The sequence below is a fragment of the Neolamprologus brichardi genome, chromosome 7, assembly GCF_056152115.1.
Source record: "Neolamprologus brichardi isolate AB-2024 chromosome 7, ASM5615211v1, whole genome shotgun sequence".
NCBI lineage: Eukaryota > Metazoa > Chordata > Actinopteri > Cichliformes > Cichlidae > Neolamprologus > Neolamprologus brichardi.
In genome coordinates, this window is record NC_142110.1 from 33,095,740 (window position 1) to 33,116,237 (window position 20,498).

General features: G+C 41.5%; 1 protein-coding gene across 2 annotated transcripts in view; it reads left to right on the forward strand.

Annotated features, from left to right (window-relative positions):
- The first annotated feature begins 163 nt into the window (after positions 1-163).
- The window catches only part of LOC102788765 (MAM domain-containing protein 2-like), a 34,141-nt gene continuing 13,806 nt past the window's right edge, over positions 164-20,498 (forward strand). Inside the window, exons 1-4 of one of the 2 annotated variants that reach the window (XM_006803474.3) lie at positions 164-325; positions 11,770-11,988; positions 12,120-12,230; positions 20,196-20,485. In XM_006803474.3, the coding sequence (XP_006803537.3) occupies positions 11,955-11,988; positions 12,120-12,230; positions 20,196-20,485 (435 nt within the window). In that variant the 5' untranslated portion in view covers positions 164-325; positions 11,770-11,954. Of the gene's footprint in view, positions 326-470; positions 503-11,769; positions 11,989-12,119; positions 12,231-20,195; positions 20,486-20,498 lie in introns of those variants that run through there. The other variant, XM_087844431.1, reaches the window with a different exon arrangement.

A 20,498-nucleotide genomic window follows, 5' to 3' on the forward strand; every position in this document is an offset into this window, starting at 1 on the left:
CGCAATTGAAAATAGTTGTGGATGATTACTATACCTTTCTAATGTGATGTTGTCTCTTGTTGTCCCTGGCTCTTTTTCTCTCTCTCTCCCTCCCGCTCTGTTCCTGTGCTACTGCGAGTGTAACTAGCGCCCCTCCCCTCTCTGCTCAGCGCAAGCACAAGGCTCACATGCGGAGTGAAGCAGAAAAAAGTGCGAGAGAGAGGGTGAGAGAAGAAGAAGAAAAACCCCACGGCTCCCAATAAGGAGCTGGCTTGTGTCGTTCACTTCAATGATCCGCCTCTAAGAGCCGTTTTGTTCACAACCACACATCACTACCCAGCAGTATGTAAGTAACCGATGCCGCATTAAACTGCAGGATTAAAAGTAAATACACATTAACCAATCAATAGTTATGATTCAGTCGCGTAATACATACAGGCTTCTTCACGCTGAGTGCTTTCACCTCAGCTACTTTATTTTAGGAACAAGATGCTGAACTCTGAGCTGCCTGTGACGCATCTATGTGAGTGTGACTGTTAGATAAAAAGCTTAGGCACTGATAAAAGCACTGTACGAATGTGTATGTGTGGGTGAGTAATGCTAAGATTGAGTAGAAAACAAAGAATCAAAGCCTTGTTTAAGTGCCAGCTTTCATCTGTGTCACAGTACAGGGCTCTATTAGCCTGTAAATAGTGCACAATGTTTTCTACGCTACGTTTATTCCTGATTAAATATTCAAATTTGCCATATTCTTGCCCCCTGAAATGCTCTGATTGGATATTCTAGTACAAGTGATATATATAAATATTATATTTTTCACAAGATACCCTGACACACCTCCATGTAGTTGATAATCTTTATAAATTATTTAAAAGGGGTTTGTGAAAGGTTTTCTTCATATGCGTATTAATATTATATACTAATAGTCCTTAGTTGCAGTTGCATATTTTCTGAACACCTTATCTTGAGAATGATTTACTTCCTTGCTTTTTTTGCAATACATGTGTCTGAAGTAAAATTAATTATTGATATTTATAAACGCTGACAAAGTGTAACCCTAACCTTTGAACACTGACATTTTTCCTCACTTTTATAGACAAAGTGCAGATTTTACATCCTTAGTTTTCTTGCTGTTTTAATGTATTGCTGACTTCTACAGCATAAAATGGAATAAGCGAGAATAATTTTCAAACTTTGTCAGTCGCATGTTTTTGTAAACAGTCACAGAAGCATATTTTCCAAGCTCTTATCATTGCTGCCACGTAGATAGGTCCAGCTTATGTCATTCAGTCACAAAAGAGATGATTCAACCACGACCCAGGTGTTGTGAATGCCAAATCCCTGTCACACAATCAGGGCTACTTAAACAGAAAAAAGCCATTGTTATATTTATTCGTAAGACCTGTGCTTTTACTACCATAACATGTGAAAATGACAAAGAAGGATCACCGAGTTGCTCCCACTAAGCTTTGAGGCAGATTCCCCCTTCAATTAAGATTAAATTGACTTTGACCTAGCATATAATCCAAACTGAGACTTATTATTGTGTTCACAAAGTTTTGCACAGCACTTTGGTTAGTTTCTGCTGTTTGTATTGTGATGTATAAACAAACTAGACTTGAAAACGTCTGCTTAAAAAGAAAACTAAAAACCCCATCCTTATCAAAGGCATAAACTCTGCCAACAAATTTTGTTTGTTCAACTGAAAAAGGTTCAATCATTGAGCAGTAGATGGACCACTATTTATTTCAGGTGTACAGAAAGTCTTATAGACTTACAGGCTCTGTTTACACAGTTCTTAGCCTAAAAAAGTGAAGTGAGCATAGAGCCTACATTCTTTTTAATGGCCAGCAGGGGGCGACGCCTCTGGTTGTAAAAAGGAAACCCGGTTGTACAGAAGTTTGGGAGCAAACGGCCCTTGGCTCCTTCACTCTGTGACCTCGGTAAACACTTATGGGCTCAGTGACTGTCTTCAGGCCATACTGAAAAAAACCCCATGATGTTAATCTTGTAAATGATTGTCTTTCTAAGCGTCAGAAAGGGGGAACATTCAGATTTTGGTTATTAGCTAACAGCTTGCCAAACACAAATTGTCAGCCAATGATCATGTACTTTCCCAGTTACATCCACACTTTGCTAAAAAACATCAAGATGGAAAAAAACACTCAGCTCGAGGCCAGTGGGTGGTGTCACAGTAGATACGCAAATCCTTTATGCTGTCTGTGATCTCGGGCGATCAGATCAAATCAGCTACTCTAAGTACAAATATAATCTCCACCGGTGTCCTGTGCTACGACACAGAAGTTCACCTCAACCAGGTAACTTCAGCCCTAACTCTGGATTTTCTGTATACAAAGGTGGCTAACTATTTACTGACATAAATTATCATGATAACTAATGCTGCAAACTTAGCCTGCTCTGGAGTAGGTTATGATCCAAATCTGAGATAAACAGATATGACATAAACCGACCAATCAGTTCTCCAGGAAATAGTGCCACCATTGCTAGAGGCTGACTTCAAAAGGGCTTAACCTAATTAATTTTGGTGCTCTTTTCCAGACTTACTGACTAAAGCACTTAAAGTGCACACTTCACATACTACATCACTCTACAGTGCTTTCCCTCTAACACACTGGTGTGTTGCTTCAGTCACAGTTGCTGGTAGTATTATTTTATCTTCCTGTTTAAAGTCTGCTGACATACACTTATAAATCATTGTGATTGGTTAGAAACAGCCAGAGCCACCCCTTTCATGTGAACTTGCAGGGGAAACCCTAGATTAGCTTTGTGTGACTGTTTCACTGACTCCTGATTGTCATTGTAGGGGCAAGTAAATCTAGATATTTGAAATATACCCTGAGTATGTTGAACACGTGTCCAGGAAAATGTGTAATCGCTGCAGGAACCAGTGTTCTTTCCACTCTTACTGCATCCCTTTAAGTGGTTAATGGCTTCCAGTCTCAACAGCTGTAATCATTTTTGTCTCCGACACTTAAGATTAATATATGAGCATGTCTGTCTTTGTCTAATACATGTGTGGTTTTCCCAGATTGTGTAAAACATGACTCCAGCTTTTGGATGTGCCAGTGCTTCAAACCTGCATTTTCTTTAATGGCCAGGAGGGGGCGACTCTTCTGGTTGCAAATGACATCCAGTTGTATACAAGTGTATAAGAAAATCATCCTTCAGCTCCCCCGATACACAGCCTCAATAAACACTTTCAACATATGTTCACAGTTTACACTGCTAGTGTCAAGTCTTGGACCACAACCCATCATTAGTTTAGGAAGTAATAGTTCCCATTAGAGTTAAATAAGAGAAGAAAGCCAGGTATGTTTCACCATGTGACTAACAGATCGCTGGGCTGTGACTCTTAATGGGTATGAGCTGCTTTAACAGAATCAGTTAATGCAATCAAAATTGATTTCTTATTCTTATTCTTTTTTTCAGCTACTCCGTTTAGGGGTCCATCTTCCTCAATCCGTGGAATTATTCTGATTTGATTTGGCAAAGACTTTATGTCAGATGTTCCTACTGATGCCACCCTTCCCCGGGGCCTGCTTACTTGCTATTTTTTTTCAGCTTTTTGTGGAAAATTCACACGATGTTAACTGCAGACCTTTCGTGTTGTAGGCTGACATGTATGATATAAAATCTAGTAACTTTTAAGAGGTGATGGAATAAGCTATCTTAAGCTCCTGTTCCCAATGAGCCATGATAATAAAGAGGCTGTGTCTTCATTACTGATCGAGCATTGTTACTTAAAAGTCACATGCACCTTTCTGCAACTGCTCGTGTTACCTTGACAACAATATTTGATGAAGGATGGCGATGGAGTGGAGTATAGTAACCATGGCATCAAATCTGTTATTAGCATCTCAGCAGGCACACGTCTTTGATCCCACACAAACAACCGGCACACTTTTTATGAAATACCGGCTATGAACTGAAAAGCTCCATAATAGGGCCAACATGGAGAATCGGGTCAGTGGAGTGGGTCTGGGGTAATGTCACGTAGCCTATAGTTCATGTTCTGTGTTCAGCTTGCTGCTGTTCTATTTACAGAGAAAACATTAATAATTTCTGCATCTCTCTCTGCATACATCAATGCAGCTGTACTGTATATGTTCCTTCTGTAGTTAGATGGCATGCAGTCGGCACAGGCTGAACCCATTAGTGGAATTAACTCACATCAATGTTTCATTAGGGAGTCATCTCTTATCACGCAGAAAACCAGTGGCCTCACTTTACATGCTCCGGTTTCCATTATGTTCAGGAGATGATCCATGTTTAAACTACAAGCCACAGGGCCCGTGCTTGTTTGAGCCTGGCTGCAGGTGGAGCCCTTCAGCAGGATGGAAGTGGTAATATAACAATAAAAATCTAATTATGTAGCGCTTTTCAACAAGGAGTCACAAAATAAAGCAAACACCGAATGGGGAAAGCACATAAAGGCCAATACTCTAGAAAGTGTTTTGGAAAGAAAAAATGGTTTAAAGGAAATTAAGACTCAAGAAACCTTGGGAAAGGATTTCCCATTAAAGCACATTTCAAGTCACTGACTAAGCTGACCTGATTTACTCAGGCAGCTCATTCCTGAGCCTCCAGGCCCCTTTAGAGTTCGCAGCAAGACACAAAAGACCTCTGCCCTTAAGGTATGCACTGCTGCACGTGATACTAAAAGGTTAGGTAAGGCCATGAAGGGCATAATCCTTAAGAGTAATCCATAAAATCAGCTGTTATCTCAGTTGTGTATGAAATATAGCAGGGTCATGCTTCAGGTTTTCATACAGTTCATCTGATGGAGGTTTAAATTCTCAATATGCACATAAATTGATCAACTTTGCAATTAAATATTACATTAACCTCAGTGATATAAAGATTTTTTCCTATTATTAAATAATTTTGCTGTTTAAATAAAACACATATAAAATTATAATACTGTGTTATAAGTCTAAAAACCAGCAACGGTTTTATTCTGCTTAAATGTCCTCAAAAATTCCAAATATTGACTTTCAAGCTCTTTAGAATTGCACAATTGTAGAATTGAATCTCTGTTTTTGCCATTATTACCATGCATGTTTGCACAATTTTCAGTAAATCTCTGTACTTGTTTCCAATTTTCCAAGCAAAATGAGGGGTGGCTCATGACCTTTGCACAGTACTCTGTATTTCATCATATTGAGCATTTCTTCTAAGTAACCATTATCATAGTTAGGTCCATAATTATTTGACTTACGGAGCTTTTTTTGTAGTTTTGCCTCTGTACACCACCACAGCTGAGTTTAAATCAATATGTGATCAAAGTGCAGACTTTCAGGTATAGGAATTATAGTGATTTTTATACATAGTGTCATGTTTTCAGAGACTTACAAGTAATTTAACAAGTGATAATCAAACACATTTCTGTACCAACTGAAGCAGATATATCATGAGTCCATTCCAAGTGTTGAGCTTATATTTGGTAACCCTTTCACTGGATGCTGGAACTCTCAATATAAGATTCAAAAACACTGAGGACGCAAGCAGACCATCATTAGGCTGAAAACCCAAAATAACTATCCAGCTCGGCAACATCAAAAGGCCTGAGCGACCGCAGAAGACAACTAAAGTGCACAATGACCGAATTATTTCCACAGTTAAGAAAAACAGCTTCATGACATTTAGCTGTGAAGACTCTCGAGGAGGCAGGCGCATCACAGTCAAAGTCTACAACTAGGAGACATCTACATGAATGTAGATACAGAGAAAAGAGGGCAGATTAGAATTAGCCCGAAAACACCTAAAAAATGTTATGGCACTGCATGCATGCTGTCAGTGGAACTGGGTCACCAATGCTTATTGATGATGTGACTGGTGATAGAAGCACATGGATGGACTGTGGAGCATACAGGGCTATACTCTCTGCTCAGACTCACCCAAATGCTGCTAAACTGATAGACGGTGCTTCACCGTGCAGATGGATAACGGATAATGACACAAAACATACTTCCTTAAGAGCTTCTTACAGTAAAGAGATGCGATAATCCTCAATGGCCAATTCAGTTACATGAGCAGCAACCCAACAGAGCAGCTTTTCAATTATTACACACACAGCCGCATGCAAAAAGATCCAAAGGCACAAAGATAAGTAGCAACTGAAGCCATCTGTTGTAAAGGGAGGAAAAACAGCATTTGGTGATGTTCATGGTTTTATCCAAGTGCTAAAAACAATCCTTATTTTTACATCACTTTTTCCAGTTAATTTTGAGCTTCTGGGGGACATTGCTTCCTGGATTAAAAAAGAAAGCCTGCCCTTCAGTCACATCTTGCTTTAGAATCCACTGTGGCGGTGTATTGTCTGAAAACGTCTGGGCCTAACTGTATAAACTGTTGTTAAAAAATCCCAACAGACTAAGTAAAAGTGGAGTTTTCTGTTTTTGCACAAAACAGATTTGTGACCAAGTTTTCCCTCGCAGACACATCACTTTGTACTCAGCAAAGATCAAACCTTTTCATTTAAACAAATGTTATAACAGCTGTTGTAGGGTCAACCACCGCGAGCAGAAGTGGTGGGCTGGGGTGTTCCCAGAAAAAGGGTGGGGGTTCAGCGACTACATTGTTTGGTGTTCTTTTTGGCAGTAAATCACACACTGAGGAGAACGTTTCATAACTGAATCATCGAGCAAACAATGACGTTTGCATGCACCGCACATGACAGAACCCTGACAGCACCCTTCAGTTCTTTATTGAAGCTTCACTTTGTTGTTTACAGAGACAGACCAGAAAATACACAGAAAAAAATGAACTTTTAATTATAATCTGTGAAGCCGAGGGAAAGCAGAAATCTCTGGACGCTGTTTTCAATCTTCCCTCTGTGTTCTCAAACAAAGAATCAGTATTTGTATTCCCCCCCTTTTTTTTAGTTCTGCATTTTCCTCTGCATTTTCTAGCAAGACAATATTGATGGCTTCAGTCAGGCCTTCTTGCCATGCAATTAACAGGTTTCACAAATATCCACCTCCCCATGTGCTCTATATTTGTTTCAGATTTCTTGTTAAAATTCTGGTGAACACAAGAGATAAGAGTGCAGAACTGCAGAAAATGAGGAGGGGAAAAAACAGAGGCAGAGAAAGCAAGGCTGACAGATGGACCACAAATGTGGAGGAGAGCTCTCCCTCTGAAAAGTACAGCAAAGTCTGGTCTTCCATACCCAGCATGCTCCATTTTTTTTTCCACCATTCAAATTCATTTTCCTTCTGCAGTTGGACTCAGAGTATCTGTGCTGACATGAACTAGTGTGAACTGCAGGATTAGTGCAGGATTTCCTAATACAAGCTGTTCACATATTTTAGATCATTGAAAAATGTTTTGACGCTCCACAAGTGTGTAAAACACAGTTCAGATCATTTGTAGACCCCAGGAAACATCATTATACCGCTTCCAGACAGGTTCTCAAATATGTCTTCTCATTAAATTCTAGCTGTTATGCTACGAATATGAACTCAAAACAAAAGTATTTGACTACCTAACATGCTTGTGTTATAGCTGAAGGTGTCATTATATAGCAGTGTCTTTTAACGTGCACTATTTTAGAGCTCTGCTGCAGAGATTTACTCCAGAGGGTGTAGAGGAAAACTTCTATGGGTCCTGGCTTTGTGCATGTGGGAAATGCTGTAATATTGAAAAGGGATGTCCCGAAATTAAAAGTATATTGTCTAAATTAAAGGAATCATTGTGTGAAAAAAATCTCTTGTCTTGATCAGAAAAAGTTGCTCATTAAAAAAAGAAGTATTGTCCATATATTTTTGACTACCTTATGCACTTTATTACAAAAGGAAATCTGCACTGGAGTTAAATTGGAGCATCTGGAAAAGATTTTCAGCAACACAATAAAGTCTGTGTCTCAAAAAGACCCACATGTTTATTAAAAAATGATAAAAGTGTCACCACATAAACAGGTTCAGCAAGAGCAGGAGTACTCTTGGCTGGGTTTAGATGTTTTGCATCCCCATCAGGTTAGAGGTGCCCAATTGCTTTACTAGTTAATAAGCAAGAAATCAAAGATATATGATACACTGAGTGAACAGTAAATCCATCCATCCATCCATCTTCATCCGCTTTATCCGGGGCCGGGTCGCAGCAGCCTAAGCAAAGAGGCCCAGACCTCCCTCTCCCCAGCCACCACCTCCAGCTCATCCGGGGGAACACCAAGGCGTTCCCAGGCCAGCCGAGAGATATAATCTCTCCAGCGTGTCCTGGGTCTGCCCTGGGGCCTCCTCCCGGTGGGACATGCCTGGAACACCTCATCCAGGAGGCGCCCAGGAGGCATCCTTGTCAGATGCCCAAACCACCTCAGCTGGCTCCTTTCGATGTGGAGCAGCAGCGGCTCTACTCTGAGCCCCTCCCGGATGGCCGAACTTCTCACCCTATCTCTAAGGGAGAGGCCAGCCACCCTTCGGAGGAAGCTCATTTCCGCCGCTTGTATCCGCGATCTCGTCCTTTCGGTCACTACCCACAGCTCGTGGCCATAGGTGAGGGTAGGGATGTAGATTGACCGGTAAATTGAGAGCTTCGCTTTTACACTCAGCTCCCTCTTCACCACGACGGACCGGTGCAGCGTCTGCATTACTGCAGCTGCAGCCCCAATCAGTCTGTCGATCTCCGGCTCCCTTCTCCCATCACTCGCGAACAAGACCCCGAGATACTTGAACTCCTCCACTTGGGGCAGGACCTCATCCCCGACCCGGAGTGGGCACTCCACCCTTTTCTGGCTGAGAACCATGGCCTCAGATTTGGAGGTGCTGATCCTCATTCCCGCTGCTTCACACTCGGCTGCGAACCGCTCCAGTGCGAGCTGGAGGCCCTCACCCGATGAAGCCAACAGAACCACATCATCCGCAAAGATCAGAGATGAGATCCTGAGGCCACCAAAGCGAAAGCCCTCCGCCACTTGGCTGCGCCTAGAAATCCTATCCATAAAAATTATGAATAGAACCGGTGACAAAGGGCAGCCCTGGCGGAACCCATCACCCACCGGAAACGAGTCCGACTTATTGCCGGCAATGCGAACCAAGCTCTTGCAACGGTTGTATAGGGATCGAATGGCCCGTAGCAATGGGCCAGACACCCCATACTCCCGCAACACCTCCCACAGGACACCCCGAGGGACACGGTCGAATGCCTTCTCCAAGTCCACAAAACACATGTAGACTGGTTGGGCAAACTCCCATGCACCCTCAAGTATCCTCGAGAGGATGAAGAGCTGGTCCAGTGTTCCGCGACCAGGACGAAAACCGCATTGTTCCTCCTGTATCCGAGGTTCGACTAGCGGACGAACTCTCCTTTCCAGCACCCTGGCATAGACTTTCCCGGGGAGGCTGAGGAGTGTGATCCCCCTGTAGTTGGAACACACCCTCCGGTCCCCCTTCTTAAAGATGGGGACCACCACCCCGGTCTGCCAATCCACGGGTGCTGCCCCTGATCTCCACGCAACATTGCAGAGGCGTGTCAACCAGGACAGCCCTACAACGTCCAGAGCCTTCAGGAACTCGGGGTGGACCTCATCAACACCAGGGGCTCTGCCACCAAGGAGTTGTTTAACTGCCTCAGTGACCTCGCCCCCGGAAATTGGCGGGTCATTCCCCTCATCCCCAGACTCTGCTTCCTCCTCGGAAGACGCGTCAGTGGGATTAAGGAGGTCCTCGAAGTATTCCTTCCACCGCCTGACAATTTTCTCAGTCGACGTCAGCAGTGCTCCGCCAGCACTATACACAGTGCAGGTAGAGCACCGCTTTCCCCTCCTGAGACGCCTGACGGTTTGCCAGAACCTCTTCGAGGCAGTCCGAAAGTCTTTTTCCATGGCCTCTCCGAACTCCTCCCACACCCGAGTTTTTGCTTCAGCCACTGCCCGAGCCGCATTCCGCTTGGCCTGTCGACACCTGTCGGCTGCCTCCGGAGTCCCACAGGCTAACCAAGCCCGATAGGACTCCTTCTTCAGCACAGTACAGTACAGTACAGTAAATGTCCCCCAAATCTTCTTTTTTTATGTTTTTTTTTCACTGCCAAGACGTTTTTGTAGTGTTTATATGTGTGTGTGTGTCATTCTGTCTGTAAACACAATAGCTTGAAACGTTTTGAATGAACTATGTGGGGGTGTAGAGTGGGGTTATGTTAACAGTCCATTAAAATTTGTCATCTTAACGATTTATTGGTCAAAAATGAACAAAAACTCTTATAACCTATAAAACTTCTATAATTCTTACAAGGTCGACCCTTCATCAAATGTCTTTTATCTTTAAAACTATTGGCAACATTTAGGCAATTATACCAATATATGAAGATTCTGACTCTACAGAAAGAGAATGTCTAGTTAGTCAGAAATAAACTGTAAACTCAAGCTATTCATGTGCAGTTACTCACATTATCCATTATCAACTCCTACATCATGCTTGCGTAATCAAAGTAATAATCTGCACTGCAAACTTCTTAAAGTTTGCTCAAAAAGAACACAGAAAACAAAATGAATAAATACGAAACACATTACTGTTCCCTTAAATGTAAATAAAGCCCAGAGAGAGAGAGCTGCCTTGATGGAGGAGTGCTTCTTGTTTTCCATAAGTTCATCATTTAGCTGACAAAAGCCTCTCACTTCTCTCCTTCCAGCCTGATTCATGTAGCTGTAACGTTTCCATAGCAGCCTGTGCACTCCAGAATTTTCATGTCATGATAAAATTAGCTCTATTATTTCCTTTTGGGGGTCCATTTACCATCTTCTACCTCCATCTGAACCTACTGATCAATGACGCCGCTTCTCGTGAGAGTCCGATGGCCAAAAATATTCAATTGCGCACATTTTTTGAATAAACGTTGCCCTTCTGTCTCAAAGGATTTCTCTATATGAAGCTGGTAAAAGCACATGTGACATAATATAATTTAATGCATTCAAAGGTTGTAACAACAGGCCCTCCTCAAAAATGTGTAGTTTTTCTACACCGCTGCAAGTTACTGCTGATCACTCAACACTAAAACACCTCCAGAGAGGAGACAACCCTTTACAAATTCATCTGAAGTTCATATCAGGACAATCTTTCATAGCGCAGTATTGTTTGACAGTTTATCACAGCACACTGATTCTTGCAATCTTATATCTTTTAAACCTCTGTCCCTCTGAAATGTTAGTCATCCATTAATTAATTTGGGAACACAGGTTTCCATTTCAATGATAAAACTTAGTATAATTTCTAGAAGCATGATAACTTGTTCTATCCTGTGTGTAGTATGGGGGATTAGCGTGCTGATGGTTTGAACATTTACATGAAAAACTAATGCTCACATTGTGGTGAGGTTAGTGTACACCAAGTATACATAGGTTTACTGCACAGTCATGTTGTTCACACCATAATTAGGTTGTTTGCAAGGAAACTGCAAACTCTGGAGATTTTAAGCATTTTAAAAATGTACCGACTCTGTCGTTTTTCTCTGATAAGGACAGTTTCGCTCATTAGGTTCATGTCTTAACTGGAAGACGCAGGCCTAATGCTCAGGGTGGGGGGGTGAACTGAGTAACTGAGCTGCACAGGACATTAAACCCCTAACTCTGGTTTTACTCTGAGGCCAACAGATCAGAAGAGGAGAGCTGCACAGTCGTTGCTGTTTTAAGTCAGTTTCTGATAGTGTGTGAGGTGCCCCCCCTTCCAGCCTCTTCATTTTCTCCTTCCCCCAGCTCCCTCTCTCGCCTAACATCAGCCCATCAGTCACCTTCTTTCTCCTCCTCCTCCTCTCTGCTTTTCCTCCCCACTCTCCCCACAGACAGTGTGCTGCCGGTCTGTGAGCTGGAGAGACACTCAGACGACACACAAGAGAGAAGTCTTCAAAAACAAACTTTGCAGAGCCATCTTGCCTTTTCCCCGACCGTGGATGAAAGAGGACTGCTCCTTGTTCTTTTCCTACATCCTCCAAGAGTTTTCTTTGTATATTTTCCACAGAAAGCAGCAATGCTTAGATTCTACATTCTCCTAACTTTTGCTGGTGAGTACATCTTAACGGTTTTGGCCAGCGCTGGTGAATGAGGGCATGCTTCTATTAATGCCAGTTGCAATGATTCATACTTACCATTCCCTCTCTCTCTAACGTCTTCCTCCTCTTCGTTTCTCTCTCAGTCAACATCCAAGCCAACAGCCAGCTGTTGCCAGGCTCTTGCAACTTTGAGTCCAACACCTGCGGATACACGTCAGATGCAGACTTTATGAGCTGGACCCTGCAAAAAGATGGTACTTAAAACGATGGCACCCTGCACTTTCAGGGTTTAAAACGAATTTAACGTAGGAGCTTATAATGAGTGTAGAGTTAAAGATATTTTAATGACCGTTTTGGTGCTGGTTTTGGCTGTGCCACTAAAGCAGTACGGTGAAAAGAAGCCCATCTGGTCTGCACTGATTGCAGCATCTCTGAACATCTGGAGTCAGTGAAATAACACATTTAGTTATTCTCGTCGGGTTGGTACCGCTGCAGCTGATATGAATGAATGCTGCACATGCCCTTATCTTAGTATCTGTGTGATATCACTGTGTGTTCATGAAAATGATCAAAGCCAACAGATGGATGAATGAAGGTTAACGTTTGTGTACGCTATGGTCGTCGTGGCAGAAACTACACAATTTCTTAACCCTTGCTAAACAAGCATGTGTAAAATTGTACACTCCTGTGTGGTCCATGAACAAAATACTGAGAAGTCCTGAGCTGTATTTATCCTGGTGAACCAGTGACAAGGTTTCGTCACGTAAATAGTGACATGAGGTGGAGCCCGCGTTAAGCCTTTGAGGTCTAAGTGATCACTGGTAATCACATTAACCCAAATATGATCAGAATCGTATCAGATTTTTTTTTCCAGACTCTTGGCAATCAGAGATTAAAGAAATTACTCGTTCTGATAGATTAAATCCTGTTCACATTTTCCAGAAAAGCCAATTTTGCTTTTCTCTAAAAAAAGGATTGGGGCAGAATTATCATCAGTAGTTTCTATGAAACTGATCCAGCCCAATAATCTTTTATTTGGTATATATAAATGTGGATCACTGGTGATAACCTTAACCTTGTATTTTGGAGAAAGGAAACAAATTTGGGAGCGTAATTTAAAAAATACTCCAATAATAATATTTTTTAAAAAATCCTCCAAACTCAATATTTTGATTGCCTTGACTTACGGTTAGGGGGCGCCACTGATCATGACTGAAGTGGGATGTATGCTTGTAACTGGAGAATGAAAGTACGTGTCACATGATTGTGACTGGCCTGTTCATACCATCGTTTCCTCTTATGTATTTTTGGCTACATCTTCTGCCGCCATTTTTCAAATTGACTGGAAGAAAACACCCGACGCCAGCACAAGTATAAATGCTGGCAATGGTATCAACCACTTGCATAGGCTCTACTTAGAGTCGACGCAGAAGCATAAATTATGCAGAATTCATGGTAATGTGTTTGTGTCAGAAGGTTAAGAGGATACGCCAGTAGTTTGCCTAAGTGTTTGGCTTTGCAGAGTGAAGGATTATGGGTATACAGCCTATGCAGAGGTGTTTGTGTGCAGTCCTCCAAAACCACCAGTGCATAGCTGAATAGGGAACTGTGTGGTGGTAAAATGCTGATTGGTTGAAAAGTTGGCCTGAACAGGAAAGGAAAGGACCGCAGAGAAGCACAGACAGTGGACACCTTTCATTGTTTTCAAACACTCAGTGTCACTTCAGCTCTTTGCATCCTGTAATTGTGACAATTTTCTTCACGGCCAGCTGAAGGAACGGCAACAGCCAAAGCGAGACTAGCCAAAAAAATCCACATATTTTTCACACTGCTCCTGATGACAGTGAACACCAGGAGCAGTAATCCAAAGAACAGAGAAGGTGAGGGGAAAAACTGGACAGATCTATATAGACAGAAACAAGAATGCCACATGGACTATACACTCAGGGCTAATTTGGGGATAAGACACAGCTGCATGTGATGAAGACAATCAAAGAGGAAGCAAAACTCAAACAGCCATAGAAAAATAGAAAAACAGTCATACTACAACAGGAAATGAACAAAAGCTGTTTAGTCTGTCATTTTTGTTTCACTAATTCACACCAATAACAAACTCAAATTAGGAACTAAAGGTAAATACAAATCAAGAATGTAGAACTAATACTGGAACAGTAAACCATCTAGAAAGGCATTGAAAAGTCCAAGAAAACTTATCTAGAGCCATAAATACAATCAACAAACTACATTATGAATATATTACTGTACTGAAAGGACATGACAACAGAGATCAAAAACTCAACCTACAAACAGTAAGAATCAAAACTTCAAACAGAAGAACCTGAACAGAAACCCAAACCCAAATATATTGATTGAGGATTCCCAATCCAAAAACAACCTCAAACCCAAGGACTGTGGAATTAACTCCGATTCAAGCATTTACTGACAAGCTGTGTTCACTGATATTGGGTTTTAGAAGTCCTCTTGAGCCTGTGCCGTGACTTACGCTGAATAACACCTGTTTTTAATTCAGAATGGAGGGCCTGACAGTCAAAACCACTTTTTGGTCCTATGTGTAGATAGTAAGATGTTAATAAATTAAGTGTTTGAGTTGAAGGCAACTAGACTTCTTATTTAAGTTCTTTAAGATGTTTTACTTGTCATTCAGAAGGTTTCTTCAGTTCTAACAGCTGATGTGGGGTCCCAGATATTTAACTGCTAGTGGGGCTTTCACCTTGGAGGTGGTCCTGAAAGTCCTTGATACCGACCTGTCATCAAATGAGCGGTTAGACTCACATGAGCTAAAATATGAATACCTGGGACTCCTCATCAGTTTTTAGAACTGAAGAAGCCTTTTGAATGAGAAGGCAACCATGACCTGGATGACTGAGAACCCACTCACACGACTTCTTGCCATCTATTCAAGGATATAGTTAAGGTTAGAGGTAGGTTAACATCCTGCAAAAAAATAAAAGAAGCTTCATTTTAGAGGCAAAATTTTCTAGTTTCTGAAAATGAGTCTATTTAGCTCGTGGTTAAATCAGTCCCTAACACTAGCCCTTACTCACCTATGATCTGGTGGTTGATGAGAGGTTAGATGATATCAGTCATAAAAACAAACAAACAAAAAAACTCTTTATCTCTAATCTTGAGCCATGTAACTGGTGAGGCAGAATTTCTATCACGGCTCTATCCTGCTGCTCCAAATCCTGCTGAAGAAAACCTCTAATTACCACTTTTTCCCCACTACGATGTTTGCTCACAGCCCACTTTGTCCAAAAATTGCTCTGCTTCTGTCTGGGATACTCTGTGTTTTCCTGTTTCCATCTTTGTTGCTAATGCCGCTGGCGTGCCAGAAAAGTTGGTGTATTTGGTGCATTAGTAGTGTGCTTAGTTCCTGCTCATTTCTTTTCCTTTCCTCCACTGCTCTTTATCCCTTTCACTGCTCTGCGCAGCCAGAACAGGAGCAGTGAAGTCATGTCAAATGTATGTATAAAGCAGTTTTTATGTACCCTTTTTACTCTGCTTGAAACCAAATCAGGCATTGGGATGATCTAACCAAGACATTACATCAGTTTGAGGTTTTAACATCTGTCGATTCAGTTTTTAAATATAAACAATTGCAGTTTACTGGGGGGAAAAAAAGAAACATTGAATTTTCCAAACTGAAATCATCTCAGTCCTCCCTGTGTGAGTGTGTTTAGGAGCCCCGGGGCAGCAGGGCATTCCACAGGGACAAATAATAAATGACAGACCACTAAGAAGAGCTCAGAGGACCCTGGAGCAGAAAAAGAGTTACTGAGGTGGATTTTATGATGCTCTGACTCAAAGTGTCTTGACTTTGGCCTTGAATCCTGATGCAAAATGTCACATCCCGTAAATCTGGGCCTTCTATAACTTTTTTCAGATAGAAATGTCCAGTAACACTACATCTGATTTTTAACAGTGTAAGTGTAAAGAAAATGATTGATTTTTGTATATTATCTGGAGCTGTCTCAGACACATTTTATAATTCCAAGCATTTAAACACAAACTGATGCTGGGATTTAAAGCTTATTTCTCCTCCCCTTGTGCCTAAATAAAGAAAAATATATTTGACAGATCAAGTTCAGTCATCAAGTCCACTTTTAGTACAGCCAAGCTCATGTTGGTTTGCTAGGCATCAATCTAAAATGAAATCCCAGACAACTGGATAGATCAGTTGATTCCGGCCTTCATTTTAGTCCCATTATCAAACAGAGACGTCAGAACGTCCAAACCTGCACATCGATCAGTTAGCCTGTTAGCTGCCTCTGTGTTCATATTTAACTCAGTTAATTAGGGTGGCTGCACTGTGTGGATCAGCTAATATGATTTCAGGTCCAGCAACAACAACACCCAACTCTGTTAATTTGCTAGTGCCTTTCAGTTTGTACTCTCACAAGCTAGCAAATAGCTTGCTTGTTAGTTCGCCACAAACGGTATAAAAGGTACAGTATGTACCTTGATTTCTACCAGAAACTAAAATTTGTGACTTTGGGCCAAATTTACTAATGCATGTGCAGTCCTGTGAAAACACTAAGTGCACCCCATGATTTATCTGGCTATAAAACCACCTTTTATTAGAAATAACCTAAAGTAATTGTTTTCTGTATGAATTCATCAGTTTCTCACTTTGTGGAGGAATTTCGACCCATCTTTCTGTACAATGTTGTATCAGTTCATTGAGGTTTCCAAGAATTTGATTTTGCACACAGACTTTCACTGGGATACTGAAACACCTTGACCTTTTTTTCCAGTCTTTCTGTTGTAGATTTGTTTGATCAGATGTTTTTTCTCATTGTACTGTCAACATTTAGCATGCTAAGTGAGGTTTGTAGAATCTGAATTTGGGTTTTCTCTGAGCCTTGCACAGTTTGACCTTAGTGAATTTGCTGAGATCTACTGATGATCGCTTAATTAAGTGCATTTGATTAGCAGCACCTGCCTGCTGTGTGCCCCCTTAATTCCTATGGAAGCAGGAAGGACTGCATAGAGTCCTGTGAAAACTGAAAACTGGACTGTAAGGGTCTCTCTTGTATTACAGTGAAACATGGGTTCGCAGTACTTTAGGTTTTTAGTCACATTTCTGTACAGACTTAGGTCCACAGTGCAACCTTTTCTACATGTGTTTTCTTAACAGTGCACACCCCTTTAGTAACTTTTCTCTAGTAAGTATTGAACTGAAATTACTGCCAAAGTGCAGAAATTCAATTCAATTCAATTCAATTCAATTCAATTTTATTTATATAGCGCCAAATCACAACAAAAGTCGCCTCGAGGCGCTTCATAGATACAGAGAAAAACCCAACAATCGTATGACCCCCTATGAGCAAGCACTTTGGCGACAGTGGGAAGGAAAAACTCCCTTTTAACAGGAAGAAACCTCCGGCAGAACCAGGCTCAGGGAGGGGCGGCCATCTGCTGCGACCGGTTGGGGTGAGAGAAGGAAGACAGGATAAAAGACATGCTGTGGAAGAGAGACAGAGATTAATAACAGATATGATTCAACGCAGAGAAGTCTGTTAATACATAGAGAGCGAGAAAGGTGACTGGAAAGGAAAAACTCAATGCATCATGGGAATCCCCCGGCAGCCTACATCTATTGCAGCATAACTGAGGGAGGATTCAGGGTCACCTGGTCCAGCCCTAACTATATGCTTTAGCAAAAAGGAAAGTTTTAAGCCTAATCTTAAAAGTAGAGATAGTGTCTGTCTCCCGAATCCAAACTGGAAGCTGGTTCCACAGAAGAGGGGCCTGAAAACTGAAGGCTCTCCCTCCCATTCTACTTTTAAATACTCTAGGAACAACAAGTAGGCCTGCAGAGCGAGAGCGAAGTGCTCTAATAGGGTGATATGGTACCACAAGGTCATTAAGATAAGATGGGGTCTGATTATTTAAGACCTTGTATGAAAGAAGTCCTGCCATTGATTAATTCTTCGATCTTATATATGATCAACCTATCTCTAATAATCGGCTATGTACCACAGGCCTTCAAGGTGGCTGCAGTTAAACCTTTACTCAAAAAGCCATCTCTAGACCCAGCAGTCTTAGCTAATTATAGGCCAATCTCCAACCTTCCTTTCATATCAAAAATAGTAGTTGTCAAACAGCTAACAGATCATCTGCAGAGGAATGGTTTATTTGAAGAGTTTCAGTCAGGTTTCAGAGTTCATCACAGCACAGAAACAGCTTTAGTGAAGGTTACAAATGATCTTCTTATGGCCTCTGACAGTGGACTCATCTCTGTGCTTGTCCTTCTTGACCTTAGTGCAGCATTCGATACTGTTGACCATAATATCCTGTTAGAGCGATTAGAACATGCTGTAGGTATTACAGGTATTGCACTGCAGTGGTTTGTATCATATCTATCTAATAGACTCCAATTTGTGCATGTAAATGGAGAGTCCTCTTCACACACTGAGGTTAATTATGGAGTTCCACAGGGTTCAGTGCTAGGACCAATTCTGTTTACATTATACATGCTTCCCCTAGGCAGCATCATTAGAAGCATAAATTTTCACTGCTATGCAGATGACACGCAGCTCTATCTATCTATGAAGCCAGATAACACACACCAATTAGTTAAACTGCAGGAATGTCTTAAAGACATAAAGACTTGGATGGCCACTAACTTTCTGCTTCTTAACTCAGATAAAACTGAGGTCATTGTACTCGGCGCTGAAAAGCTTAGAAATATGGTATCTAACCAGATTCTTACTCTGGATGGCATTACCTTGGCCTCCAGTAACACTGTGAGGAACCTTGGAGTCATTTTTGACCAGGATATGTCCTTCAACGCACATATTAAACAAATATGTAAGACTGCGTTCTTCCATTTGCGCAACATCTCTAAAATTAGAAATATCCTGTCTCAGAGTGACGCTGAAAAACTAGTTCATGCATTTATTACTTCCAGGCTGGACTACTGCAATTCATTATTATCAGGATGTCCAAAAAACTCACTGAAAAGCCTTCAGCTAATCCAAAATGCTGCAGCAAGAGTACTGACAGGGACTAGAAAGAGAGAAATTAATGGGAGACAGATCTAAAATGTGTTAGATGTCTGAATACTGACTACATGTATAATAACAGTCTGCAGAAGTGCAGCATCCTGCTTATTTGGCCAGCTTTTTAAATTGCTGGCTTTTTGTGTCATGCAGTTGTGTTGTTGATTGTTTGTGCAATCATGTAGAGACACATGAAAGGAAGAAGTGGTAATAATTTTCCACATTTCTTGGTCCTTTTTGATCCAAGACCTTTTCTTTGTCAGATTCTTGGAAAATCCAGGAAAAGAGATGTTCATTCACCACGAGAGTGGCTATTTGGGTTAAATTCCCATTATGAGCTAGCATAATGTTTTAACCTTGAAGCTGCTTTTCTGATGATCCATCTGCATTTTATTATCTATTATCATGTTGTTGTGCACTTCTCATGAAGGATCTATATTTCCAATTAGTTTTACAGCTGACAGATACTTATGGCTGGTATTGAGTGTGCTGTTAAAAATCTACCTCCAGAACATTTTTATGGAGAAATGAACAATAAGAAATGTACCTCCAAAGTGCTGAAAGTTTTTAAAGTCTTATTCCAAACATTGAAACGTTTGCTTTAAAGCAAGACATCACCAAGCTTTTCCTTACTGATATATGTGATATTAGAGTGGTGGCTGCTGATATCAAAGGCAGCCAAAGTTTCCAATAACAAGGTTAGCTTATGTAATATTAGTCACTCTAGACCAAAAGATCAGCTTCTGACTGCCCTAAACACCCAGTTTCAGACTTTTTTTTTTTTTTTTACCATTCTTGGCTCTGTATGATGTCAGAAAGAGGTTTTTCTTATGCAAGTTTTTAAAAGTTGTTTTTGTCGGGGGAACCAATCAGAAAGAAGCTAGCTTAAAGCAGGAGGAGCTAAAACAGTCTGTTTTAGACAGGATAAACTGAAGGCCCACTAACAGACAAACAGTGATAATTTACACTGTTCACCATTCAAAATTTACTCTGGTAGAGTCCAAAAATAAAAATATGGAGCTGGAAATGAGGAGACTACATTACTTAACTTAAGAACCTTATTTGTGGCACAAGTATTAAAGGTTTGTACAGCAGCAGGGGGTGAAAGATCAGGCAGCAGCTGCCATAAATATGCTCTTGATCATGCTTTCTTTATAATGAATGAAATGCTGTATTTGTAATCCGTCTGTTCAGGCCGTTTTGTCACAGTGGAAGCAGCCGTGAATGAGGATCAGGAGGACTACATAGGCAGTGGTGCCGACCCACAGCGAGAGATCATAGGGGTGCTGCTGAGTCCCCGTTTGGAGCATGGTGAGTGGAGCTGCCTGAGGCTTGTCTATCAGATCACAGAGTCAGGAAGCCTGGAGGTCCTGCAGCGCACCGAGGGGAACAGCTTTGACAGGCCGCTGTGGAGCAGCCGGTTGCCCTCCGACAGCTGGGTGGTCTCAAGCATCGACCTGCAGAACAATACAGAGCCTTACAGGGTAAAACACTTTT